The sequence below is a fragment of the Hylobates moloch genome, unplaced genomic scaffold (assembly GCF_009828535.3).
Source record: "Hylobates moloch isolate HMO894 unplaced genomic scaffold, HMol_V3 SCAFFOLD_6, whole genome shotgun sequence".
NCBI classification, from domain to species: Eukaryota; Metazoa; Chordata; class Mammalia; order Primates; family Hylobatidae; genus Hylobates; species Hylobates moloch.
This window is the reverse complement of record NW_026652281.1, coordinates 73,763,867-73,791,080: the sequence shown is the minus strand read 5'-3', so window position 1 is coordinate 73,791,080 and position 27,214 is coordinate 73,763,867. Positions and strand designations below refer to the sequence as shown.

At 47.2% G+C, this 27,214-nt stretch overlaps 1 protein-coding gene across 1 annotated transcript in view; it reads right to left on the bottom strand.

Annotated features, from left to right (window-relative positions):
* VWA3A (von Willebrand factor A domain containing 3A) overlaps positions 1–27,214 on the bottom strand; it is a 63,928-nt gene that overhangs the window by 14,367 nt on the left and 22,347 nt on the right. The window contains exons 9-24 of the mRNA XM_058440813.1: positions 26,128–26,253; positions 24,874–24,982; positions 24,565–24,630; positions 22,706–22,831; positions 20,615–20,750; positions 20,099–20,202; positions 18,633–18,713; positions 18,081–18,175; positions 15,845–15,964; positions 10,869–10,943; positions 10,419–10,563; positions 9,053–9,248; positions 7,679–7,749; positions 3,609–3,761; positions 1,885–1,975; positions 437–547 (exon numbers count right to left, since the gene is read on the bottom strand). Of these exons, the coding sequence (XP_058296796.1) occupies positions 437–547; positions 1,885–1,975; positions 3,609–3,761; positions 7,679–7,749; positions 9,053–9,248; positions 10,419–10,563; positions 10,869–10,943; positions 15,845–15,964; positions 18,081–18,175; positions 18,633–18,713; positions 20,099–20,202; positions 20,615–20,750; positions 22,706–22,831; positions 24,565–24,630; positions 24,874–24,982; positions 26,128–26,253 (1,805 nt within the window). The remainder of the gene's footprint in view (positions 1–436; positions 548–1,884; positions 1,976–3,608; positions 3,762–7,678; positions 7,750–9,052; positions 9,249–10,418; positions 10,564–10,868; positions 10,944–15,844; positions 15,965–18,080; positions 18,176–18,632; positions 18,714–20,098; positions 20,203–20,614; positions 20,751–22,705; positions 22,832–24,564; positions 24,631–24,873; positions 24,983–26,127; positions 26,254–27,214) is intronic.

Genomic DNA, 27,214 nt, shown 5'->3' with positions numbered 1-27,214 from the left:
TGCTGAGAGGTAGAAAGGGAGGCTGTTGGGTGGATAAGGAAAGGCTGTTTGGGACCTCCCACCTAGCAATGATTGTTCTTAGGATCTGTACAATTTCACAGCAGTCAATCAGGCTGGCCTAGGAGAATCATCTCCATCCCTTCCCATCTGCCTTAGAGCTAAGGAAACTGCCCCTAGTGGACAGAGCTGGAGTGCCCAAGGATCTCAGGAGGTCTCATCTTCAATATTGACTTTTCTCATTCCCCGGTTGTTGTCAAAACTTTGCATGTCCATTTCCCAGGGCTGGGAGAACTAAGTTGAGTACAGGCTTGCTCCAGAGGCACCAGTGCCTGGGTCCTGGGACAGCAGGAGGGGTCTCCTTCCCACGGTACCTGCTGCCCTTACAGCTCCCCCAGGGCCGGGGGCTGTCCAGACACCTGCATAGCCTCTAACTTACCCACGTTATTCCCGTTCTCTGTGTAGAACAGTAAAAGAGATGTCTCTGCTTCCCTTGACTTGGTCTTCCTCCTCAGTTCCATCATCCCTTCTTTCATTGGCTGGGCCGCAGCTGAGGAACATTTGGCTTGTTGGCTGGAGCAGCTGCATGCATTTTTGCACTACAGCTGTCCAGCTTGGCTTAGAGACACTCAAGTTCAGCTATACTCCACCCCAGGAAATGGGGCTCCAAGATGGCTTCAAGGCACCCTGTGTCGCCACCCCAGGTCTCTGGCTTTGCTTGGATCAGAAATAGCTATAGCTACCATTTACCATGTCCAGATCTTTCCCTGGCATTGTGCTAAGTGCTTTGAGTATGCTGCCTCGCTTCATCCTCACAGTCCCCCAGTTTACAGATGAGGTAAGTGGGACTCCACCAGTAAGAAGCAGGGCATGATTCTACCTGGTCCTGCTGACTCCAGAACTCTGCTCTGAGCCACTCTGCCATACCTTTGACATTAGAAATAAAATACATGATCTTAGGTTCTACGAGCTGAGTACTTTCATAAAGATTGTGAAGGCCTGTTACCACTAGTGGCACATGGTCCTTAACCCCCTGAGCCGCAGTTCCTTTGTCAGTACAATAGGAAGCTGATAGAGTACTGATGCAAAGGATTGATCATTATAGGTTTTCAATGGGACAATCTTAGCAGATGGGCTGGCACATGATCAAGACTCAGGATCATTGATCATTTTAGTTCCTATCATTATTGCTATTACAATTATTATTTTAAGAGATGTGGCCAGGCATGGTGGCTCATGCCTGTAATCTCAGCACTTTGGGAGGCTGAGGTGGATGAATTGCCTGAGCTCAGGAATTGGAGACCAGCCTGGGCAACACGGTGAAACCCCGTCTCTACTAAAAATACAAAAAATTAGCCAGGTGTGGTGGCACACACCTGTAGTCCCAGCTATTCAGGAGGCTGAGGCACGAGAATCGCTTGAACCAGAGGTGGAGGTTGCAGTGAGCTGAGATCACACGACTGCACTCCAGCCTGGATGACAGAGCAAGACTCTGTCTCAAAAAAAAAAAAAAAAAAAAAAGTAGAGACAGGGTCTTGCTCTGTCACTGAGGTTAGAGTGCAGTGGTGCAGTGATCGTTCACTGCATCTTTGAACTTCTGGGCTCAAGCAATCCTCCCACCTCAGCCTCTGAGTTGTTGGGGGACTTCAGGCGTGCACCATCACATCTGGCTCTTTTTTTTTGGTAGAGATGGATGGAGTCTTGCTATGTTGTCAAGGCTTGTCTTGAACTCCTGACCTCAAGTGATCCTTCCACCTCAGCCTCCAAAAGTGCTGGGATTACAGGCACAAGCTTCCACACCTGGCTCTAGTTACTATCACTATTAACCCATGCCTCAGCCGTGACCGTGACATCCCTCCACCCTGCCTGACCGTGATCGTGCCTTACCTGGTGAGATGCCAACTCTGCTACTGAGTGGACGCCATTTCAGAGATTTCAGCGGGGGGCTCTTCTCTCTGTCGGGGTCATCTTTAATGCTCTAGAAAACAGGCGATCTTTCCCATCAGAGGGGTGTTCCCTGTGTCAGGCAGGACCCCAGTTACCCTGACCTCAACCTGTCAATCAGGACATTTTGTAGGGAGGAGCCTAAGGGAGGGGACTCCTCAGACAGGTTTGGCCCCTCTCCTGCAGCAGATTCAGAGGGGACTCTGGGTTTTGAGGTGAAAAAGTATGGGTGTGTACATGTGTGTATGAGTGTATATGCATGTGTGTGCATGTGCATATGTGTATGTATGCACGTCTATGTATATGAGATGAGAGTGAGAGAGTTGCTAGTGAGAGAGCTATGGGGGTTTGCCAGAATTTTTTTCATCAGTTACCTGTCCCTCTTCCTAATGGACTGGGATGTCTGGGCCTCCAGCATGACAACAGAAATTTAGGTAACTTCTGTGCCTTATCAGGCATCTCAGTTTTTTTGTTTGTTTGTTTTCTTTTTTGAGACGGAGTCTGGCTCTGTCACCCAGGCTGGAGTGCAGCGGCGTGATCTCGACTCACTGCAACCTCTGCCTCCCAGGTTCAAGCAATTCTCCCTGTCTCAGCCTACTGAGTAGCTGGGATTACAGGCACCCGCCACCACACCCGGCTAATTTTTGTATTTTTAATAGAGAGGGGGTTTCACCATGTTGGCCAGGATGGTCTCGATCTCTTGACCTCATGATCCATCCGCCTTGGCCTCCCAAAGTGCTGGGATTACAGGTGTGAGCCACGGCACCTGGCCCAGACACCTCAGTTTTAAGAGTTCCTTCATTCTCAGCCACAACTAGAGTGTGGTGGTCATTAAACAGTCACTGTCTAGGGAGTGCCCTGCCTGGTTTCAGGAGGCACTCAGGAAGCACTGAAGGCTCAAGAGGCAGTCCCTGAGGAGGGGGTGAAGTGCCTGAGCTGGGTCCTGAAACCTGGTGGAGTCCCCCGAACGAGGGCAGAGCCCGGCTGCACAGGCTGTCCTGGAAAGGCAGCCCTTTGGCTGGGAATCTGCTACCTACTGTCTGGGATAGATTTCCACATTCTGAACATGGGCTGCGCTCACAGGGTCTGAGTCATGCAATGCTGAGGGACTCACAGGTGTCCCTCCCAGTCTGCTCACAAGCATAAGTGCCTCTGGGGTCTGTCCTCTAGAGCCCTTCTGATTGCCAAGGTGGGTGGGTATTTTATGGAGGACAGAATTGATAGGCTGTGAATGGGGATAAGCCCCTAGCAGGCGCAGCCCACCCTCAGGCTCCTATCAGCCCCTGCAAAGTCTTGGGCAGCAGCGGGAAGAGCCCTTAGAGACCCTAATTCCTTTGCCCCCGAGAGACCCTCCAGGATAAGCCATCAAATGAAACAGGTGGATGTCAATTCTGTGGCATCCTCAGTACCAGGTAGGGAAAAGGCTGGGATAGGCTGGCAGAGCCAAGGGTGGGGTGGGGGAGGCCAGAGGAGCCCCAGAGCTGAGGAGCTGGTCCCCTGGGGGAGATTTTCCCCCTGGAGGCCTGGGCAAGAGGCACCCACAGGACACTCACCACTGAAGCACCCACCCCCATCCCTGCTGGCCCCAGCCATTTTAAGACCCAGGAAAGACCAGAAGACAAACAGGAAACCAAATCTTCTGCATGTTATTAGTGGGGGAGTCAAACCATTCTGGCCCCCAAGGGGGCGGTGGGCCTGGGAGGGCAGAGCTTCTTGGGCTGACTTCTTAGCTGAAGTGTCTTTGGTTTTTCTTTCGGGAGGGCTGAATTTCCCAGTTCTTTTCCTGAACGGTTCTTCAGGGAGGCCATGAGGAAGGCACACTGCAGTGGGATTGGGGGGGTCAGTGGCACCCCGAGCCACTTTGGAGACACACACACACACACACACACACACACACACACACACACACACAGCAGGAGGGACTGTATCCACTGGAACCTCTGACATCCCCTGGACTCCTCTTTTTGTCCCTAGAAAGCCACCTGGGGCCGAGAGTGCTATGGACCAATCCTATGAACAACAGTGAGGACCAGGTATGGGGGCCTGGGAGGCACAGGCTCCAGGCTAGTGAATACTTGGGGGTCTCCAACCCTCATGCCTACAAGTCACGTCAGCTATGCCTGTAGGGTAGGTGCTGTCATCTCCCCATTTTGCAGATGAGGAAACCAAAGCTCTGAAGCTGTCATCACAGAGTTAACAAGAATTCTGGACAAAAATCTAGTTAACATGAAGCCCTGATCAGGCTGCACATAGCCCCACTTCTTTGTAACCTAAAGTCACATAGCACCAGATCCTGGCTGTCTGCATCCCCGTTGTTCCTCTAGATAGGATTTCTGACGTCAGAAACACAAGGCTTTTGTTTAAGAATTACTTAAGATGTTTTTCAGACCCAAATTCCAGCAAAGCAGCTGATGCCAACCAGTTTGAAGACCCCCAGAGGAACAGGAACAGCATGAGAACACGCTTCTTCATCTCCCCCGCCCATGACTCCAGCCTGCACCCAACTAGTCAATGATCTCCTTACTTCAGCCCACTGCAAAACCCTTAAAAACCTTAACGCCAAATTCCCCAGGTAGATGGGTTTGAGGTTCCCTCCCATCTCCTTGTTTGACAGTCCTACAATTAAACTTCTTTTCTCTGCTGCAACCCAGTGTCTCTGCGCATTGACTTGCCATGCATACCTGGCAACAGATCTATTACAGTTACAGCTCTGTGAGCTTAAGGTTCTCATCTAAGGCCACCTTATCAGTGTGTAGAGAAACTTCAATTCAAACCAGGTGGGTCTGGTTCCAAAGCCAGCACCCTTCCATTGTGAGACACTGTGGCCTCCACTTGTGGGCCGGTCAGCTTGCCGCATGCCAGGGCTGATTCCAGATGCTGGCAGACTAATGGTGTAATACTCAGTGCTTTTTGCCTACCATTTTCTCAACAGCCTGACTGGTTCCCCCGCAATTATATTCAATCAAAGCTCCAGAAGACACCATTCAAATGTAAATAAGCATCCTCTGGAAAGGTGAATTACACAGTCATTGCCCATTAACACCACATGAATGAGTTTATCAGATGAGGGAATAGGACTATGTGCACCCGAGGGTAAGGGATATTTATTTATTTTTTATTTATTTATTTTTTTGAGATGGAGTCTCGCTCTGTCGCCAGGCCGGAGTGCAGTGGCGTGATCTCGGCTCACTGCAATCTCTGCCTCCTGGGTTCAAGGATTCTCCTGCCTCAGCCTCCTGAACAGCTGGGATTACAGGTGCGCACCACCACACCCAGCTAATTTGTGTGTGTGTTTGTGTGTGTGTGTGTGTGTGTGTGTGTGTGTGTGTGTGCGTATTTTTAGTAGAGATGGGGTTTCACCATGTTAGCCGGGATGGTCTTGATCTCCTGACCTTGTGATCGGCCTGCCTCGGCCTCCCAAAGTGCTGGGATTACAGGCATGAACCACTGCACCCAGCTGGGAAGGGATATTTTAAAAGTACTAAAAGGGTCTCTTTTGGGGAAGACAGCACAGGCACGCAGGGGGAGCCACAGATCTGCAGATCCAGTGGCCACAAAAGAATAGAAGATGGAGATGTGGCCCCACCCTCCCAGGAGTCCACAGTTCAGTCTGGGAAGTGAGTCCTTCTGCAAGTGGTGGAGTCCAGGAGTCTCCTTCACAGGCTCCTTCACTCCACTGCCTCGACCAGGGCCTTGCTAAGTGCCCTCTGTCCATCATTGTGGCTTGAACTGCCCTAAATCTCCATCTCCAGCCATGTCTTTTCCCACTTGCCTTTAGGGTACCCTCACTTGTTATCTCGCAGGCTCCACAAACTCACCCTTGTCCCAGACCCGCCTTCCCTGCACCCCTCCGTCCTTCCGTGGGCTCCTCCTCCTGTTTTCTCCATCTTGGTCAATGGCCTCACTGTCTACTGGGTGCCCCAGTGAGGAGCATGGGGGTCACTTTGGATGTCTTCTCTTTCACATTGCCTGTTCAATCACTTGCAAGTCCGGGGAATTCTTCCTTAGATATTCATTGCTCCTCACGTTATCTGGCCCCTACCTACCTCTCTCATTGTATCTTGTCCTGCTCAACTCCTCTCTCTCTGAGGAAGTAACATTTTAGTGTCTCTAAACTAACTAATAGGCTAGGTCTGGTGGCTCCCGCCTGTAATCCCAGCACTTTGGGAGGCCGAGGCAGGCAGATCACCTGAGATCAGGAGTTCGAGACCAGCCTGGCCAACATGATGAAACCCTGTCTCTACTAAAAAATACAAAAATCAGTCAGGCGTGGTAGTGGGCACCCGTAGTCCCAGCTACTTGGGAGGCTGACACAAGAGAATTGCTTGAACTCAGGAGGCAGAGGTTGCAGTGAGCTGAGATTGCACCACGGCACTCCAGCCTGGGCGACAGAGTGAGACTCTGTCTCAAAAAAAAAACCCCCAAAACAAAAAACAAAACCCTAACCAATGACAAGGAGCAGGCCATGGAAGGTCTAGGATGGGAAGGACAGAGGAAACAGCAGGTGCAAAGGCCCTGAGCTTAGGAATGGGTTTAGCAATAACCTTGATGTGTTTAAGGAACTCAAAGGAGGCCAGAATGTGCAGCACACAGACCTAAAACCACTGGCTTCTAGGAGACAGTCATTTCTTCTGAAGCCTTGGGTCTCAGTGGATTAGGACATGAAGAAGGAAGCTGACATGGGATGAGGTGTGCCCCCCAAAAGGATATGTTGAAGTCTGAACCCCCAGGACCTGTGCATGTGGCCTTACATAGAAACAGGGTCTTTGCAGATGTAAAGCATTGGAGTAGCGCAGGCCCTTAATCTAATCTGATTGTTGTCCATGTAAGAGGAGAAGGGATGCACCCGGAGGGAAAACAGCCGTGTGAAGACAGAAGCAGAGACTGGAGTTACGCTCCTCAAGCCAAGGAATGCCAGAGATTGCTGGTGACAAGGACTCCCTCCTTGACCAAACTTTAGCCAGGCTCCTCTAAACCATCTTCTCAATAAGGCCTTGACCTTGGCCTGCTGAACTCAGTTTTGGCAAAGAATTCTAAGTCAGTTTAGTGAGACCTGTCCCATCCTTGATATCCAATCAAGTTCTTCATCTCCCATCTGAGATATCTTTTTTTAATGATTTTTAAAAAATTCTTTAATAGAGATGAGGGTTCACCATGTTGCCGAGGCTGGTCTCAAACTCCTGGGCTCAAGCGATCAGCCCGCCTCGGCCTCCCAAAGTGCTGGGATTACAGGTGGGAGCCACTGTGCCCAGTTCTATTTTTGATGTCTAAGCCTTTTGTCTGCCTTTAGCAAGAGCTCTGTTTAACAAGAATCGTTTTACCTGTCATATTTATCCAGTTCTCTTAGTAATTTTCCATCCACTGACTCTGCTCATTGGCTATAAATCTCCAGCTATTTTGCTATTATTTAGAGTTGAGTTCAATCTCTCTCCCCTATTGCAATAGTCTTAAGTAAAGTCTTCCTTGCCATTTTAAAAGAGCAACCAGTGCAATTAAAAACAAACAAACAAACAAACACCAATTGCCACCAGAAGCCAGGGAGGGGCAAGGAAAGATTCTACCCAGAGCCTTCGGAGGGAGCCTGGCCCTGCTGACACCTTGATTTCAGACTTCCAGCCTCTGGAAGTGAGAGAATCAATGGTTGTTATTTTAAGCCACCAAGTTTGTGGCATTTATGGTAGCCCCAGGAAATGAATACAGAGGGCACTGCAGTCACTGGCCCATGCTCAGGGCATACCTTTTGGGAGTAGTTGACAGCCTTTTCCATCTCAGACATGATGGAGTTGATGTCATCGCTCTCATAAATGCCTGGAAACAAAGCACATCGTGAGCAAGGTGAGACAGGGTGTGGATCCTGGCAAGTGTCCCCATCATCTGGATACTAGAAAGCCACCTGGAGGTGACTCGAGGGCTGGGCATGGTGGCTTACTCCTGTAATCCCAGCACTTTGGGAGGCTGAGGAGGGAGGATTGCTTGAGGTTGGGAGTTCAAGACCAGCCTGGGCAAAATAGTGAGACCCCTTATCTATAAAAAAAATTTAAAAAATTAGTCGGGCATGGTGGTGGACACCTGTAGTCCCAGCTGCTCAGGAGGCTGGGGTGGGAGGATTGCTTGAGTCCAGGAGGTTGAGGCTGCAGTGAAGTATGATGGCACCACTGCACTCCAGCCTGGGTGACAGAGGGAGACCCTGTCTCTAAAAAAAATATTGCTTTGTGTACCATGTACAACTATCTTGCCAACCATGTGCTGTGAACATACCACCCTTCGAAAAACAATCTAAGGGATGTTTAGGGTGCCTTCTAGTCTGACATTCTATGACATTCTAAATTATATATTTTTTAATTTTTAATTTTTTTTTGTAGAGGCAGAGTCTTGCTATGTTGCCCAGGATGGTCTTGAACTGGCCTCAAGCAATCCACTCGCCTCAACTTCCAAAGTGCTGAGATTACAGGTGTGAGCCACCACCTAACCCATAATATGCTTTTAGAGTTTTACTTCTTCTTCTTCTTTTTTTTTTTTTTTTTTTTTTTTTTTTTTTTTTTTTTTTTTTTTTTTGAGACAGAGTCTTGCTCTGTCACCCAGGCTGGAGTGTAGTGGTGTGATCTCTGCTAACTGCAACCTCTGCTTCCTGTGTTCAAGCGATTCTCTTGTACCTCAGCCTCCCGAGTAGCTGGGACTACAGGTGTGTGCCATCACACCTGGCTAATTTTTTTGTATTTTTAATAGAGATAGGGTTTCATCGTGTTGGCCAGGCTGGTCTCAAAGTCCTGATCTCAAGTGATCTGACCGTGTTGGCCTCTCAAAGTGCTGGGATTGTGGGTATGAGCCACTGTTCCTGGCCTAATTTTTTTAACTTAAAAAAATTGCAGTAAAATACACATAACATCAAACTTACTATTTCAATCATTTAAAAGTGTACAATTCAGTGGCATTAAGTACATTCATATTGTTGTGCAACCATCACTGCTATCTTCAGAGGAACAGTTTTACATTTTAAAATGTGATTTTCACAAGCTGCTTTTCTGGAATACATCTGTGGTCTAAGGGAGCTATGCTGGGGCTGAGACAACTGTTTGGAATGAGCCAAAGGGATGAGGAAACACTCATGTACCTGTGTCTCCAAACCAGTGGAAGCGGCCACCTGCAGCCTGGGTGACCTCCTTGTAGGCAGCGGCCGTGTCAGTGCGACTGGCATAGCAGGCAGGGGGTGCGGTGTCCATCTTTGGCTCGCCCACGTAGAATAGACACACGTTCAGCTGGAGGTCGCAGCCGCCACAGGCCTCGGCCATGTAGGCGCTGAGTGTAGGCTGGTGGGGAAGAGAAGGTAGGAGGGGCCAGCAGCTGAGGGCCTTGAAGCTGTGGGGCTCTGGGCAGCCCAGCCTGGCCATGTTTCTCCAGGGCCTTCTCTGTGCCTGGTCCAGTCCTTGGCACGAGGATGGAAAGAGATGAGCCTGGGCTGCAGTTTCTCTCAATATTTTAACAGAGTGTGGTTGGGGAGCTGGACCTGAGAGCCTCCTGATACCAGGCATGTTCTAGACCAGTAGCATTCACATCCCCTGGAAGCCTGCTAGAAACGCAGATTCCCAGGCCCCATCCCAGACCTACTGAACCAGGATCTGCACTATGTATGTATGTATGTATGTGTGTATGTATTTTAAAGAGACAGGGTCTCGCTCTGTTGCCTAGGCTGGAGTGCAGGGGCATAAACATATCTCGCTGCAGCTTTGACCTCCTGGGCTCAAGCAATCCTTCTGCCTCAGCCTCCTAAGTAGCTGTGACTACAGGCACATGTCACCACATCTGGTTAATTTTTTTTTTTTTTTTGAGACGGAGTTTCGCTTTTGTTGCCCAGGCTGGAGTGCAATGGCGTGATCTCAGCTCACCGCAACCTCCCCCTCCAGGTTCAAGCAATTCTCCTGCCTCAGCCTCCCGAGTAGCTGGGATTACAGGCATGTGCCACCACGCCCGGCTAATTTTGTATTTTTAGTAAAGATGGAGTTTCTCCACGTCGGTCAAGGTGGCCTCAAACTCCTGACCTCAGGTGATCTGCCTGCCTCAGCCTCCCAAAGTGCTGGGATTACAGGCATGAGCCACCGCGCCTGGCTACATCTGGTTAATTTTTAAAATTTTATTTTTGTAGAGATGGGGTCTTGTTGCTATGTTGTCCAGGCTGGTCTCGAACACCTGAGCTCAAGCGATCCTCCCACCCCAGCCTCCTGAGTAGCTGGGACTACAGGCATGTGCCACCATGACAGGTTATTTTTAAAATTTTTGTAGAAATGTGGCGTCACTATGTTGCCCAGGCTGGTCTCCAGGGCCTGCATTTTAACAGCATCCTTAGGTGCTTGTCTATACATTAAAGTTTGAGAAGCACTGGTTTAGAAATCATGCTGCAGAAACCTTGGCAAGGTATCCACTTGGGGGAAGACGGATGAGGTCACAAAGGATAATGGACACCCAGGACGTGGCCTACCCACCATGTCCTGGTCGGGGATGCCCCCAGTGAAGAGGTAGATTCCCTGCGATTGGTGTTTGTCTTTGTCCTTGAAGTCCACTTCCACAGCCTTCCGCAGGGCACTGAGAACGTTCCTGCTGCCCCGACACCGCAGGTTCAGGACCCACCTGGGGAGGCAGAGATGGCCATGCTGAGGGTCATTGGCCCATGCCTAGGGCATACCTTTTGGGAGTAGTTGAGAGCCTTTTCCATCTCAGATGTGATGGAGTCGATGTCATCACTCTCATAAAGTGAAGACGGCCAGGTTGGGAGAGCAGCAGACAGAAGGAAGCTGTTTTCTGATTTCTGCCCATGGCTGTTTGAGGTCAGGGACTCTAGAGAGCTACTTCCTGGTGGAGAGGGGGACAGAGAAAACGATGCCTGCAAACCTTCCCTCAGACACAGCCCCACGAAGTCTCTGCCCGTCACCTACCGCCAGGCACTTTGTAAATTGTTGTGACTCACGGGAACCATCTCAGGCCTCCAGCTTTCAATTGTGCTTCCAAACCTTTAAGAAGCAAAGAGAGTTCGTTCTTAGGCTGGGGGAGGTCCACTTGGTGGCCCAGCTCTTTGGGCTTTGTAGGCTTTTAGCGAGGACAAAATTCTGATGAGATCCCCTAAAATGTGAGGATGTCACTGGCCTGGGCCAGGCATGAGATTTCCTTGTGGGTCATATGTCCCAACATACTTCAGCCAAGATACAGCATGAGCCAGCGTTGGTCAGCTTCCTTTCTGAAGCGTTGAGCTATGGCATGTGGCCCCCTCTTTAACCTCCCCTAGCATGGCTTCTCTCACTGCACATTTCCCCTCCCTACCCATACTATAGTTTTTTTTTTTTTTTAATACACATCTATGTAATCAACAGGATTTGGTAAAGAAAAAAATACACCTCTAGCCTGGGCAGTATAGCAAGACCCCATTTCTACAAAATAAAAAAAATTAGCTGGGTATAGTGGCACATGTCTGTCGACCTAGCTACTTAGGAGGCCGAGGTGGGAGGATCATTTGAATCCAGGAGGCTGAGGCTGTAGTGAGCTATGATTGTGCCACTGCATTCCAGCCTGGGCAACAGAGCGAGATCCTATCTCAAAAAACAAACAAACCCCCAAATCCAGAAAACCCACATTGTCTCATTTGTCCTGTAAGACAGAATTTAAGATCCTTGAGAAGAGGATTTATACCCTTTATGAAGGAAAAGTTGTCCCCTCTCTAGTTTGAGATTAATTCCTCCACCTGGCTTTTGACCTCATCATCACCCATCTCTTCTGAGACTTTGCCCCACAGTTCCTCCCTCACATCCACATATGCCCAACTTCTCTCCACTTCCCTCTGCCCCCGCACCTCTCTACCTGTTTCGGACTCTCTATACTTAACAAGAACATCCTCCTTCCACTGGGAAGCTACTCTATGAGTGACTTCGCGCTTTCCTCTTTCCCCTTGTGGACAAGCTCCCTGGAAACACAATATACCACCCCTTCCTCACCTCTTCAACCCACTGCAGTCAAACTTCCACCCTGGGGGCGTTCCCTGGTAGAGATGAACAATGAATGCCCTCCATTCCTCCACCAGTGGAAATATATCCCTATTATTGTTGGATAATAAATCTGGGTTCAAGTGATTCTTATGCCTCAGCCACTGGAGTAGCTGGGATTACAGGCCTGTACCACTGAGACCCACTTATTTTTGTATTTTTAGTAGAGACGGGGTTTTCACCACATTGGCCAGGCTGGTCTCGAACTCCTGGCCTCAAGTGATCCACCTGCCTCGACCTCTCGAAGTGCTAGGATTACAGGAGTGAGCCACAGCGCCTGACCTTCAGGTACTCCTTTATAGCAGTGCAGGAATGGACTAACATAGCATCCCAACACCTTTCTCTCGTTTTCCTCCCACCTCTCTGGGTTCTTCTTTCTTGTGTTCCTTTGGTGGTTCCCTTCTTTTGCCCCCCCTTCAAATGCTGGTGTCTTCCAAGTGCTGCCTTTGATTGTCTTCTCTCTCCCCTTCGCATCTCCACAGGCGCGATCCCTGCACTACCATTTATTTCATTCCTATAATCAAAATGCTGATGGCTCAAAACGCTTTATTTCTTGGCGAGGTCTCCTCACTGGAGCTCCTCCTCCTCTTAATGATCTCCAAACTCTTGAGTGTCTCAGACTCGGGATGTTTAAAACCATCTTTCCCTTCAGAGATCTGTTCTTCTTGGGACATCATCTTCTCTTCACCATTCTTTCACCCCCTACAGCCAGTGATTCTAACTCCCCAAAATCTCTTCCATGAACCTCTTTCTTTCCTTTTTTTTTTGAGATGGAGTCTCGCTCTGTTGCCCAGGGTGGAGTGCAGTGGTGTGATCTCGGCTCACTGCAAGCTCCACCTCCCGGGTTCATGCCATTCTCCTCCCTCAGCCTCCCTAGTAGCTGGGACTACAGGTGCCCACCACCATGCCCGGCTAATTTTTTGTATTTTTAGTAGAAACGGGGTTTCACTGTGTTAGCCAGGATGGTCTCGATCTCCTGACCTTGTGATCCGCCCACCTCGGCCTCTCAAAGTGCTGGGATTACAAGCCACTGTACCCAGCCTCCATGCACCTCTTTCTTGATTAACTTTTATTTTGGGCTCAGGGGTATGTGTGCAGGTTTGTTACATAGGTAAACTCCTGTCATGGGGGTTTGTTATATAGATTATTTCATCACCCAGGTATTAAGCCTAGTACCCATCAGTTATTTTTCCTGATCTCCTTCCTCTCACCCTCACCCTCTATAGGCCCCCAGTGTGTGTTGTTCCCCTTTATGTGTCCATGTGTTTTCATCATTTAGCTCTCACTTATAAGTGAGAACATGCTGTATTTGATTTTCTATTCCTGTGTTAGTTTGCTAAGGATTATGGCCTCCAGCTCCATCCATGTTCCTGCAAAGAACATGATCTCATTCTTTTTTATGGCTGCATAGTATTCCATGGTATATGCGTACCACATTTTCTGTATCCAGTCTACCACTGTTGGGCATTTACATTGATTCCATCTCTTGCTATTGTGAATAGTGCTGCAATGCACATATACATGCATTTGTCTTTATGATAGAATGAGTTATATTCCTTTGGGTATGTACCCAGGGATGGGATTGCTGCTTTGAATGGTAGTTCTGTTTTTAAGTCTTTGAGGAATCTTCACACTGCTTTCCACAATGGTTGAACTAATTTACACTCCCACCAACTGTGTAAGTGTTCCTTTTTCTCTGCAACCTCGCCAGCACCTGTTATTTTTGACTTTAATAATGGCATTCTCACTGGCCACGCACTCTTTCTTCCATTCACATTGCCTTGGCTCAAGCCCACTCAACACTAGTGCAGGCAATTGCAAGAGTCAAACTGGTCTCTTCCCTCCAGTATTACATCCCTTCAGTTCCTCCTTCACAGCATTGCTTGAGCATTTGAAGACGCAAACCCGATCGTATTTGTACCTTGCTTGCAATCCTCCAGTGCCTTTATATCCTGTAGCACAGGAAACTCATGAGCATGGCCTATATCAATCCTCCATCACCTGGTTTTTCTGTCATGCACAATCTCTGCCTCTCAGCCCCATATCCATGCTGAACTACCTGATGGTCCCTAAGGTTCTATCATACCTCACGCCTCTGCTCATGCTGTTGCCTCTACCTGGAACACCCTTTCTCCCTAGGACCCCATCATTCCCAGCTGCTAGGCAAACATCTACTCATTCATCAAGACTCAGTGAAAGGGGCACTTGCTCCATTAAGATGTCCTGAGCCTATTCCACCCAGGTGGAATGGACTGATCCTGCCACTGATACCTTGCAGTCCCATACCTAGCTATCTACTCATTTCTATAGAAAACGCTTAACAGCACTTCTTAACATTCCTGTCTCCCACTATTAGGCCATGAGTTCCTCTAGGATGAGTTTTGTGTGTCTTCATGTCCATCTCCCCAGTGCCTGGCACAGGGACTGGTTCATGGCAGATTGTCAATGAAACATTGCTGGATGAATGAATGGGTAGATAAATAAATAAAATCCTTATCTATAATGTTACCACAAACATTTTTATGTAGAGTTTATTAGGGAATGATTGGGCTCTGGTACAGAATAATATCTAATACTAACTGTTGACTTAATAGGTTTAGAAAATGCCCTATTTGGTGTGAGGTTGTATAAAAATCTACACTTTAAGTGGGTTCCTTTTCTCTCTTTCTTCCCTTATTAGTTAAAATAGTATGCAATTTTAAAAACTATATATATAGTTTTTATGGCTGAGCTCAGTGGCTCAAGCCTGTAATCCCAGCACTTTGGGAGGCCAAGGCAGGCGGATCACTTGAGGTTAGGAGTTCAAGATCAGCCTGGCCAACATGACGAAACCCCGTCTCTACTAGAAATACAAAGATTAGCCAGGTGTGATGGTGTGTGCCTGTAGACCCAGCTACTTGGGAGGCTGAGGCAGAAGAATTCTTGAACCTGGGAGGAGGAGGCTGCAGTGAACTTAGATCAAGCCACTGCACTCCAGTCTGGGCAACAGAGCGAGACTCCATCTCAAAACAAAAACAAACACAAAAACAAACTATATATATATATATATATATATAGTTTTTAAATTAAAAATGCTAGATATGTACTATATTTAATTATATATAATATATAATTTTAAAATTATATTAACATTTTACAACTATATATACTATATATGATTTTAAAACTATATATAATTTAAAAACTATATATAATTTTGAAGTTCAAATCTTCAAAACCTCTCTGATCTTTGTTGTATTTAATTCTAAACTATACAGTTTTAAAAATTGCATACCATTTATATATATATACACATAATTAAATGTATACATATAATTTGATTTATTTATTAAAACACAGATGAAGTCTCACTATGTTGCCCAGGCTGGTCTCAAACTCCTGGATGCAAGCGATCCTCCTGTCTTGGCCTCCCAAGGTGCTGAGATTACAGGCGTGAGCCACTGCACCTGGCCAAATTTATATATACCATTTTAATTTAAATTCAGAATTGGAATCCTAAATGTTTGAAAAGGTGTGGCTTGTTGGAGCCAGGCTGAGGACTGAGACTAGGGCATGGCTGGGATCCTCCCTTTCCTCTTTTGCCTACTTCGTCTTGGAAGCCAAATGAGCCAATGGGCTAAATTACTTTATCCTGGTTGATCAAGCGGTGTGTTATGGGGTCACTTATCACCTTCGCCCCAGTAGGACAGTCCTGCAACCATTTAATTATTCAATGCCCCAAACAAGATCATCCAAATCAGATAAACCGATGGCTATCCGGAGGCCGGGTGACCATGACGTCACTATCTATCGTCTAGCAACGTCCGAAGCCTCAGCCCAATGGCGGCATCTAAACACACACGACCCACCCTTGCCCCCAGGAGCCAGGAGACACGTACGCGATGAGGTTGAAGTAGTCCTTGTTGGATAACTGCTCCTCCAGCAGCAGCCGCAGGGAGTGCTGGATATGAATAATGTACATGGAATTGGTCGCAGAGATATCGAGCAGTACAACCACCCTAAAAGGAAACGCGAGCTTTAAGAGGAGAACCGAATCTCTGAGATAACGTTTATTTTGTTCCATTTTACTATTTAAAGTTTTTTTCCAGGGGAATTTTGCATGCCAGATTCGTAGCTGGCCAAAATCTTCTCTGTGGTTTGAGGCCAACAGAGGTGGGCTTACAATGGTAGATTAAGGGGGTCATGGAACCCCTCTTCTCTCCCAGGAGATGCTTTAATGGAATAAAGCCTCATGGTGGAGATGGTTTAAGGGGTAGGGGCTTCATATAATGATTTTCATAGATTTATTTTAAAGAATTAGCATTCAATATTTTTATAGGTCAGAATATGAAAAATATATATATATATATTGCCTTAGGCAAGTCACAAAACCTCTCTGATCTTTGTTTAAGTAGTTTAACTATAAACTACTTGTAAGACTTGTCATAGAGTTGCTTCAAGAACAAATATATATATATATATATATATTTATATTTATATATATATATTTAGACGGTCTCTCTCTGTTGCCCAGGCTGGAGTGCAGTGGTGCGATCATGGCTCACTGAAGCCTCAAACTCCTGGGCTCAAGAGATCCTCCTGCCTCAGCTTCCCAAGTTGCTGGGACCACAGGCACACATCACCATGCCTGGCTAATTTAAAAAAAAAATTTTTTTTTTTTAAGAGACCGGGTCTGCCCATGTTGCTCAGGCTGGTTTTGAACTCCTGGCCTCAAGTGATCCTCCTGCCTTGGCCTCTCAAAGTACTGGAAATACAGGCATGAGCCACTATGCCCGCCATATGTTGGGGTCTTTGTAGGGGAAATGAAAACCAGGTGAGCAAGTAACATGAGGAATCAGGTGTATCTGAGCCTCTTGGAAAATATTTTTATCTTTTTGTTTGCTCTCTTTCTGTTTTAAGATCTCTGGCCTCATTTGTTCTTTCTCTAATTTTACAACTTCAAACTTGTATTCCCACCTCCTGCCCCATTCTCATTTTGAGACAGCTATGGATAGCAAAAGAAAATCTATGGGATTTACAGTCAGAAGACCTTGGTTCAAGTTCCACTTCCTACCAGCTGTGTGGCCTTAGGCAAGTCACAAAACCTCTCTGATCTTTGTTTAAGTAGTTTAACTATAAAATACTTGTGAGACTCGTCATAGGGTTGCTTCAAGAACAAGATTACATAATAGATGTATAGTGGTCAGGTGCGGTGGCTTATGCCTGCAATCCCAACATGATGGGAGGCTGAGGCAGGAGAATCGCTTGAGGCCAAGAGTTTGAGACCAGCCTGGGCAACATAGCAAGACCCTGTCTCTAATAATAATAATAATAATAATAATAATAATATAGTATTACAAAATATAATACTTTGTAAATACGAATTCATCAAACAAGGTATGGAATCATAATAATGGCCGTAATAGATAACTATTGTTTCTCCCAACTCAGCATCCATTACTTCATCTGGCAACAGCATCCTGATTTTCCTTTGGGAAACACCTCTGCCTCTATCAGTCAATTTGAGTTGAGTGAAGCTGAGCCCACTCCAAGCTTCAGGGATGGGCATTTGACCCTGGCCAATCAGAATATCACACCTCTGGCTGAGTGGGAGGATCTATTCATCCATGACCCATTTGCTCTGGCCAGGGAGGAAGTGTGATTTTTTTTTTTTTTTTTTTTTGGTAGCCCAGGCTGGAGTACAGTGGCACGATCATAGCCCACTGCAGCCTTGAACCCCTGGGCTCAAGCGACCCTCCTGCCCCTGCCTCAGCCTCCTAAGTAGCTGGGACTACAGGTGTACACCACCATGCCCAGCTAATTATTTTATTTTTTTAGAGACAGGGTATCACTATGTTGCCCAGTCTGGTCTCAAACTTTTGGCCTCAAGCGATCCTCCTGCTTTGGCCTCCCAAAATGCTGGGATTTCAAAAATGCTCAGCGACACAGTGATGACATTATTGACATCAATGATGGTGGTGGTGACTTTTTCCTCTGGGGGTTCTGCTGAGAGATTGCCAATCCCCAATCTAAGCGATGGCTTCTGATGCTACCAACAGGGAATTCATGAGTCAGATAAACGTCATGTCACACACCAGACCAACGAAGGATAACAACCCGGCTTAAGAAAGGTACCTTTTTTCACAGACAGTGCCCCAGATTCTTCTGCTGGCCAGGGAGAGCCACTCGATCCGCCTCTCGTACATCCGCATAGCTCTGCTGAGCTGTTTCTGCAGAAATGTGGGCCACAGTAAGCAGCTGCTCAAAGGCTGAGCAACCAAGGGGCCTGAGGGGAAGTACGTGTACCTGGGTGGGCTTCAGGGAATGGTGTGTCAGGTCCCTGGGAATCCAGGCAGTATAATCATTCCACTAAATCATGGGCAAATTTGCCACAAGACCAGGAAGGGAAGAGTCACACGATATTTCATTGCATCAAATGGGGGAGGAAGCAGATCTTTCCCCAGAGGATTAGAGGCTTTTTTTTTTTTTTTTTTTTTTTTTTGGCATTGAGGTCTCTGCTTGGGGAGGAGGTGGCCAAAGCTCCAGGGGGCCTGTAGGTGGAGCACACAGTCCCTCTTAACAAGAGGGAGTTTAGTCAATGGCTTGGTGACTCCATAGCCCAGGGAACCTTCCTCCCATCCCCACTTCCTGCACCCCATTTTCTGATGGATTGAACCCATCACTGACCTGGTACTCACAGAGGAAGGATGGGTCCACATGAATGTTCTTCACTGTCCCGTCGTGCCATTCAAATTGTATCATTGCCTTCTGTACTCAGGCACAGGCAGGAGGGTGAGCAGGCGAACAGAAGTACATGTAGTTTAATTTGGGCACTGGTTCTCCAAATCAGGTGCAGGAGAGGGAAGTGGGCTCTGAACACATTTGAGGTTGGATTGAACTCCTTCCCACATCTCCACCACACACCCCCCCACCCCAATACCACCACCACCAGGTCATTGCCTTGTCTGGAACTGGAAGTAGAGAGCCTTAGAGAGAGTGATCCCCTGAATGAGCCATGCCTGAGAGGCTTTTCTGAACATCAGAGTCATGAAGATATGGTTAGAGGTTTTAGTAATAGAGAGCAGAGTTGGAGACCTTAAAATATACTGGCCATAGCTTCTTAGGTTTGAGAACCTAGACAGGCCTTCACAGATGCTTTGAAAATCCAATTTGTTCATCCTGTTTTTTCATCCTCCACCAAGTCAACATATCCATCTCTCTATCACTCCATCCATCTAGTCATTCTTCCATGCACTGCTAGACCTACATGTCCCTTACTCCTCTCTCTTCCTTTCAGTCTTCCATCTTTCTGCTATCTTTCTATTCACCTATTATTCCTTCCTTCCATTTCCCCATCCTTTCACTCCTCCATCCTTACTTTAATTTCTACTTTCATTCTTTCATTTGTCCTTTATTCCATTTTGTCATCCATCCTTCCATCTTTCCCTTTTATCCTTCCATCTGTTCAGATTTCCATCCATTCACCCATCCATGCATCCATGCATCCATGCATCCATCCACTCATCCATTTATCCATCCAACCATCCATCCATCCATCCATCCATCCATCCATCCACCCACCCACCCATCCATCCATCCACCCACTCATCCATTTACCTATCCATCCATCCACCCACGTTTCTACTCATTCATCATTCTTTTCCTTCTTCTTGCCATCCTTCCTTCCAACTACCTTCTCAGCCATCCAGTAAACATTCATTGATTTCCTACTCATACTAAACATGGGGGATAGAGAGTTAAGAAGAATTTTCCCTCTTTATACTTCATACTTGATGGGGATTTAAATATGTAAAAATTCATGCATTAACCCTTTATGGGAGCAATAGCAGAAGTCTGCATTAGGTACAGCGAGGACATAAAGGGAGTGTCTGTCCTGTCTGAATTGGGAGGAGAAAACCTTCATGGAAGAGGTGACCGTGGTACCTGATTTATCCCTCTTGCCCCATCTCCCAAGTTCAATTTTCAGATCTTTGAAAACCAACAGCTACAGTGGATTTGATGTGCATTCTAGGGTCCTGGGTGGGAAGCCTGAAACCCTGGTGATTCTTATCACCAGAACATTTAAGAAAGTGGGAAAAACCACAAGGGAGCTCTCCTGCAGAGGACTGGAGAGAATTATGCATCTGAATTACCTCATGGATAGTCGATGATACTGTTTTCTGGAGAATAGGTACAAATTCCTCCACAGGAGAGAATGCGTTGGGTGCCAGAACCTGATATAGACTTAATTTCTTGGCTGAAAAAATAAATTGTGAGGTTGGAGGCACTGCCTGGGAAGCTCCAAAGGGTTCAAGCCTTTTATTTTTTTGAGACAGGGTTTTGCTCTGTCACCCAGGCTGGAGTGCAGTGGCACAATCATAACTCACTGCATCCTCAAACTCCTGGGCTCAAGGTATTCTCCTGCCTCAGCCTACCTGAGTAGCTGGGACTATAGGTGCATACCACCAAGCCCAGCTAATTTTATTTTTTATAGAGATGGGGTCTTGCTATGTTGCCTAGGTTGGTCTCAAATCGCAGGCCTCAACTGATCCTTCCTTCTTGGCTTCCCAAAGTGCCAGGATTGCAGATATGAGCCACCATGCCCAGCCAGATTCAAGCCTTTTAGTCAGTCACCTGTTTCCTGGGTTCTGCCCTCTTTAGAGATTTACCTTTCAGACCGTTGACCCTAAGCCACTCTGCAGAAGTCTTGTCCAAGTTTGGAAACTCAATGGTAAGAGGAGCGTCATGCTTTGGGGGTTTAGGCAAGAGGCTTATGAGTGGCCCATTTGTAATCTCTGTGGAAATCTAAATTAAATGAGAAAGTCCTCATTACAAAATCATATTTTAGAGCTGAAAAGTCCTCAGTCTTCACCCTCCACCCAGTCAATGCAAGTGGAGCATCTCAAACACTCCCTGGTAGATTAAAGGCAGTTTTGCCTTTCCCTTCCATCATCCCCTCCCCTTCTCTGGAGATTTCTGGCATTTCCAGGGGAAGAGGGAGGAGTACCTAGCAACTCGCTTGCTCTCACAGTGGCCCATGCTCCAGGATCCTTCCCTAACCTTACCATGAAGATCAGCACCATGGACTCCAAGATGACAGGTCGCCCCTAAAAACTCCTGCAGCAAATCGCTTAGTGAGCCCCCACCTGGCCACCCTGTGGCCACACTTGCAAAGCAAAGAACTGAGGCTCTAAGAAGTTAAATCACATAGCGAATGTATAAGTAAAACATAGAACAGCAAGTCCCAAACTTCAGAGATTTGAGCACTGCCTTCATGAATTTTGCTATATCTGAGTACTACTGTATTATTATTGTTAATATTTTAAGAATCAATATGTAACATTAATGCTTTTTAGTTATTAATTTTCTTTAATTTTAAAAATTCAATCCCTTTCACAATTTTAGAAAGAAGATCTATGATGACCATAATGAGCTAGTTTTAAATAGATACCATTTAAAAAATACATTAATCCATGCAACACCTAAAATCATCTTGCAAACTACAAGTAGTACATGCACTTCATTTTGGGAAACTCTTGGCAAGGTTTTGGGTCTTAGACCTGTGTTCAATCCAAACTCAATCTATTCCTATCTCTGCAATCTTAGGCAAGTTATGTAACCTCTTAACTTTGGTTTCCTCATCTATAAAAAGTAATAATATACTTACCTCAGAGTGTTAAGATAAAGCATTTAAATAATTGAACATTGTGCCTATCTCATAATGAGGAGTTAATACATGAGAACTATTGTAATTCTATACAAAAGATCGGAAGAGCGTGATGGAGTCTTGTTCTGTTACCCAAGCTGGAGTGCAGTGGCACTATCTAGGCTCACTGCAACCTCTGCCTCCTGGGTTCAAGAGATTCTCTTGAGTCAGCCTCCCACGTAGCTGGGATTATAGGTGCCTGCCACCATGCCTCGCTAAGTTTTGTATTTTTAGTAGAGACAGGGTTTCACCATGTTGGCCAGGCTGGTCTTGAACTCCTGACCTCAAGTGATTCACCTGCCTCAGCCTCACAAAGTGTTGAGATTACAGACGTAAGCCATCACACCTGGCCAAGAACTATTATAATTCTAATACTAATTGTTATTATTGTATTTATATATTTTTAAAATTCTTTTTTGAGACAGGGCCTCGCTCTGTTGCCCAGGTTGGAGCGCAGCAGTGCCATCATGGCTCACTGCAGCCTCGATCTCCCAGGTTCAATCATCCTCCCACCTCAGCCTCCTGAGTAGCTGGGACTACAGGCACATGCCGTCGTGCCTGGCTAATTTTTAAATTTTTTGTAGAGATGGTGTTTTGCCATGTTGCTTAGGCTGGTCTTGAATGCCTGGACTTAAGCGATCCTCTGGCCTTGGCCTCCCAAAGCACTGGGATTTCAGGTGTGAGCCATGGCTGAGGTGAGAATGACTCTCTTCAAGGCAGCCTATTCTGGGTGGTTGAGGTTTTCGTCATTCTCCAAACTGGCGGTAAGGGAGGGGACAGTGACAGGACAGAGGGGGTGGCAGGAGCCTGCTGGTCTTTCTCTGAAATAAATTTTATGGTTAGTAAATCCGCCAGAATCTTTCTGGCACCATGGTGGGCCCACCCAGCCCACCCAACTCAGAACTCTGGGGTGCAATGGAGGATGGGCCTTGCCTTGTTTCGATTTTAGGAAGTGACGGGCAGCTGTGCCTTCTATGAACAGGTGAGAAAGGGGAAAAAGGCCAGCTGAGTGCTGCTGGGAGAAGGCCCCACAATTGACACTCGCACCACCTACCTCCTCCATGGTGCAGGTGAGCGCCTCACAGGGGCTGCTGTGCTGCAGGGCTTGCACATGGCTGAGGAGGCTCTGGGCCTTCTGAATTTCTGCCCGGAGCTCATCCATGTCCCGGCTGGTGTAGAGCTGAGGGTGGCAAGAGCAATCAGACATCCAGAATCACTTGGCTACCTGCAGGGGCCAACCCAGGAAGGGGCAAGCAGCCAGGCCAGTGCCCAGGCAGAGGGTCAGACTCTCTCCACCAGGCCTTATACACTGGGACCCATGTGCCAGACAGAGCCTGCAGACGTGCTGTGCTCCGTTTGTGCAATTCGCCTGCTGTGTTTTGTTTGTTTGTTTGTTTGCTTGTTTTGACGGAGTCTCGCTCTGTCGCCCAGGCTGGAGTGCAGTGGCACGATATCGGCTCACGGCAAGCTCCGCCTCCCGGGTTCACGCCATTCTCCTGCCTCAGCCTCCCCAGTAGCTGGGACTACAGGTGCCCGCCACCACGCCCGGCTAATTTTTTGTTATTTTTAGTAGAGACAGGGTTTCACCATGTTAGCCAGGATGGTCTCGATCTCCCGACCTTGTGATCTGCCTGCCTCGGCCTCCCAAAGTGCTGGGATTACAGGTGTGAGCCACTGCACCCAGGCTGGCCTGCTGTGTTTTAAAACAATTGAAGAGTTTTCTAACTGTAAAGGTGTAAAGAAACACTTTACACGCACTAGGATGGCTATAATAATAATTATTATTTATTTATTTTATTAGTATTTTTAGAGAAAGGGTCTTGCTCTGTCACTCGGGCTAGAGTGTAGTGGTGCAATCATTGGTCACTGCAGCCTCAAACTCCTGGGCTCAAGTGATCCTCCTGTGTCAGCCTCCTGAGTAGCTGTGACTATAGCCATGTGCTACCACGCCAGGCTAATTTTTAAATTTTTTGTAGAGACGGGCTGTCACTATATTGCCTAGGCTAGTCTCAAACTCCTGGCCTCAAATGATCCTCCTGTCTCGGCCTTCCAAAGCACTAGGATTACAGGCATGAGCCACCATGCCTGGTCAAGCCACAGGTTTTAAGATAAAATATTTCTTAAACCAGTCAGTTTCAGTCATTTACTTTACCTTTCTAACTTCTGTAGTCTGAGTCACCTGCAGACAGAGTCTAGATGATGAGGTATCAAGATAGAGTGCTGCCTGAGCTTGGCTCCCTGCTATGAAAAGCAGGGACCTTGTGACCTTTCAATTCACTTGTGAGATGCAAACACTCATTTACTCATGGTTATTAATGGTAGGCAAGACACAGCCTGGGAGCGACCAGATGATTGCATTCTTAATCTTCCAAATGGATCTACACACATGTTTGCTAATTGTTGCCTCCCTTGTGAACACAGGGTGGCTGATGTCTAGTTATTAACTGGGACAAGGACAGTAATGGATGGATCAGTACAGAATGGATTGCTCATTTCACTCTGCAGTGGGTCCCCTGCAGTAGCAGGATTTGATCTAGGAGAGAAAATCAAGGCAATTCAGACTTAGTGCTTTGGTGGGAGCAGAGCTAGGCTGGGGCCTACATTAACGGCAACTGGAGAGAGACTGAGGATTCTGCAGGCAGGGCTTTAAAAGGCCTCTGGGCTCCCAGGCATGCAATCAATGCATCATATGGGCTGACCAAAGCATCTCTTGTGACTTCAGGTTGCCCCTGGTCTTCCCACATATTCATTCTAACCTGATTTTACCTGTGTAACCTCATTGAATACAGGTGGGGACAGGGAGAAAAGGAGAAACAAGTGCATAGTGCAGTCCTGGCCCAGATCTCCTGGGTACAACCTTGGAGGCAGACGAGGAGAGAAGAAGAGGGGCCATGTGTTGGCAGAAGGGCTTACCTCCATCTTTGGGCTGTAGCAGTGGTAGGAGCCCCTAACAGCTTCTGCAAGGTTCTTCAGGACAGCCTGCAGGGATGAGGCCAGGGTCAGCCCTCACTAGGGTAACACCAATACTCCAGTAAGCCTTCTCCTTGACTGAACCTCCCAATTATCCAAAGCTTCCCATTTTACCAAAAGGAGAACCAGGCACAAGGACAGGTGCATTCTGGCCCACAGCTTGGGGGCCTGTCCAAGCACGAGGCCTCAAAGGCCAGCCCAGCTTACTACCGCCAAAGCCAAGGGACACCTCAGAGGATCTCGGGCACTCACAGGGGGCATCTGATCATCGCATCTGTAGGTGATGAAGTGGATGATGAGGTCTCTTCCCATGGTGGACTGCTGGATGTAGTCAGACAGGATTTCAGAAGGCTGATCTGGGCTGTGGAGAAGGCAAAAGAGAAGTGGGCACCCCAGGTCAGACCACTTTGAGAATATTCCAGAGCAAAATGGTAATTCCCAAGGAACATCTACCTATTCTTAACTGGTCACCTGTGTCCCAGGTCACCTATGTGGGATGCAGGGCTAGGTGGACTGCAGGGCTAGGTGGGCAGCAGGTCTGTCTGCCCTCTGCCTCCTCTGCAGATGGGTGGCCTGTGACCATAGTCCTTCCCTCGTGTGTGTGTGTGAAGAGTCATGGTTGATGATCTTTTCTCTCTCTTTCCTTTTTTCTTTTCTTTCTCTCTCTTCCTTCTTTCCTTCCTTCTCCTCTCTCTCTTCCTCTTTCTTTCCTTTTTCTCTTTCATTTTCTTTTTCTGTCTTCCTTTCCTTCCTCTTTTTCTTTCTTTCTCTCTTCCTTCTTTCCTTCCTTCTTCTTTCTCTCTTCCTTCTTTCCTTCCTTCCTTCCTTTTTCTTTCCTTCCTTCTTTCTCTTCCTTCTTTCCTTCCTTTCTCTTTTCTTTCTTTGTTTCTTTGTTTCTTCCTTTTTTTCTCTCCCCTTTCTTTCTCTCTCTTTTTCTTGTTTCTTTCTCTTTCTTTCTCTCCTTCTTTCTGCCTGTGACTGCGGTCCTTCCCTCATGTATGTGTGAAGAGTCATGCTTGCTGATCTTTTCTCTTCCTTTCTTCCTTCCTTCCCTCCTTCCTTCCTTTCTTTCTCTTTCTCTCTCTCTCTCTCCCTCCCTCCCTCCCTCCTTCCTTTCCTTCCTTCCTTCCTTCCCTGGGTCTCACTCTGTTGCCCAGGTTACAGGGCAGTGGAACAATCATAGCTTACTGCAGCCTTAAACTCCTGGACTCAAGCAGTCCTCCTGCCTCAACCTCCCAAGTAGCTGGGACTACAGGTGCACACAACCATGACCAGCTAATTTTTTTTGTTTTGTTTTGTTTTGTTTTGTTTTAGAGATAGGGTCTCACTGTGTTGCCCAGACTGGTCACAAACTCCTGGCTTCAAGCAATCCTCCTGCCTCGGCCTCCCAAAGTGCTGGGATTACAGGCATGAGCCACCGTGACCAGCCAATCTTTTCTCAAAAAGCGGTTTGGTTCTTCAGTCCTTTTCATGTTGTATGTCACCTGCTTAGGAAAGAAGACCTACCAGCTTCTCATGATGGCCACCAGGGAATCCAGCCCCTTGAGAGTGAAGATCTTCTTCAGAGCTTGTAGCAGATTGCTGCCTCCATCAGGCTGCAGTGACTTTACCCAGAGCTTAAGTTCCTGGAGGCTGGGGGGAGACAACAACAGCAACCTAATTATAAGACTGTTTGTATTTAATTTCATTTTAATTTCTTTTTAGAGATAAGGTCTTGCTGTGTCACCCAGGCTGAAGTACAGTGGTGCAATCATAGGTCACTGTAACCTCGAACTCCTGGGCCCAAGCGATCCTCCTGCCTCAGCCTCCCAAGTAGCTGAGACTGCAGGTATGTGGCATCCTGCCCAGCTAATTTTTATATTTTATATAGAGGGCCAGCAATGGTGGCTCATGCCTGTAATCCCAGCACTTTTGGGGGCCGAGGTGGGTGGATCACTTGAGGTCAGGAATTCAAGACCAGCCTGGCCAAAATGGTGAACCCCATCTCTACTAAAAATACAAAAAAAATTAGCCAGGTATGGTGGTACATGCCTGCAATCCCAGTTACTTGGGAGGCTGAGCAGGAGAACTGCTTGAACTGCAGAGGCAGAAGGTTGCAGTGAGCTGAGATTGTGCCACTGCCACTGCACTCCAGCCTGGGCAACAGAGTGAGACTCTACAGGAAGGGGAACATCACACTCTGGGGACTGTTGTGAGGTGGAGGGAGGGGGGAGGGATAGCATTAGGAGATATACCTAATGCTAAATGGCGAGTTAATGGGTGCAGCACACCAACATGGCACATGTATACTTATGTAACAAACCTGCACATTGTGCACGTGTACCCTAAAACTTAAAGTATACTAATAATAATGAAAAAAATGTAGAGATAGGGGTCTCACTGTGTTGCCCAGGCTGGTCTTGAACTCTTGGCCTCAAGAGGTCCCCCTCCCTAGCCTCCCAGACAGCTGGGATTACAGGTGTGAGCCCCTGCACCTGGCCTGTAGTATTAGGTACCAGGCCCAGGACAAATATTAGCTCGTTTAAACCTAATGATAACTTGTTGAGGTGGTACGTTTATTCCCATTTTGTAGATGAGGAAACTGAGTTAGGAC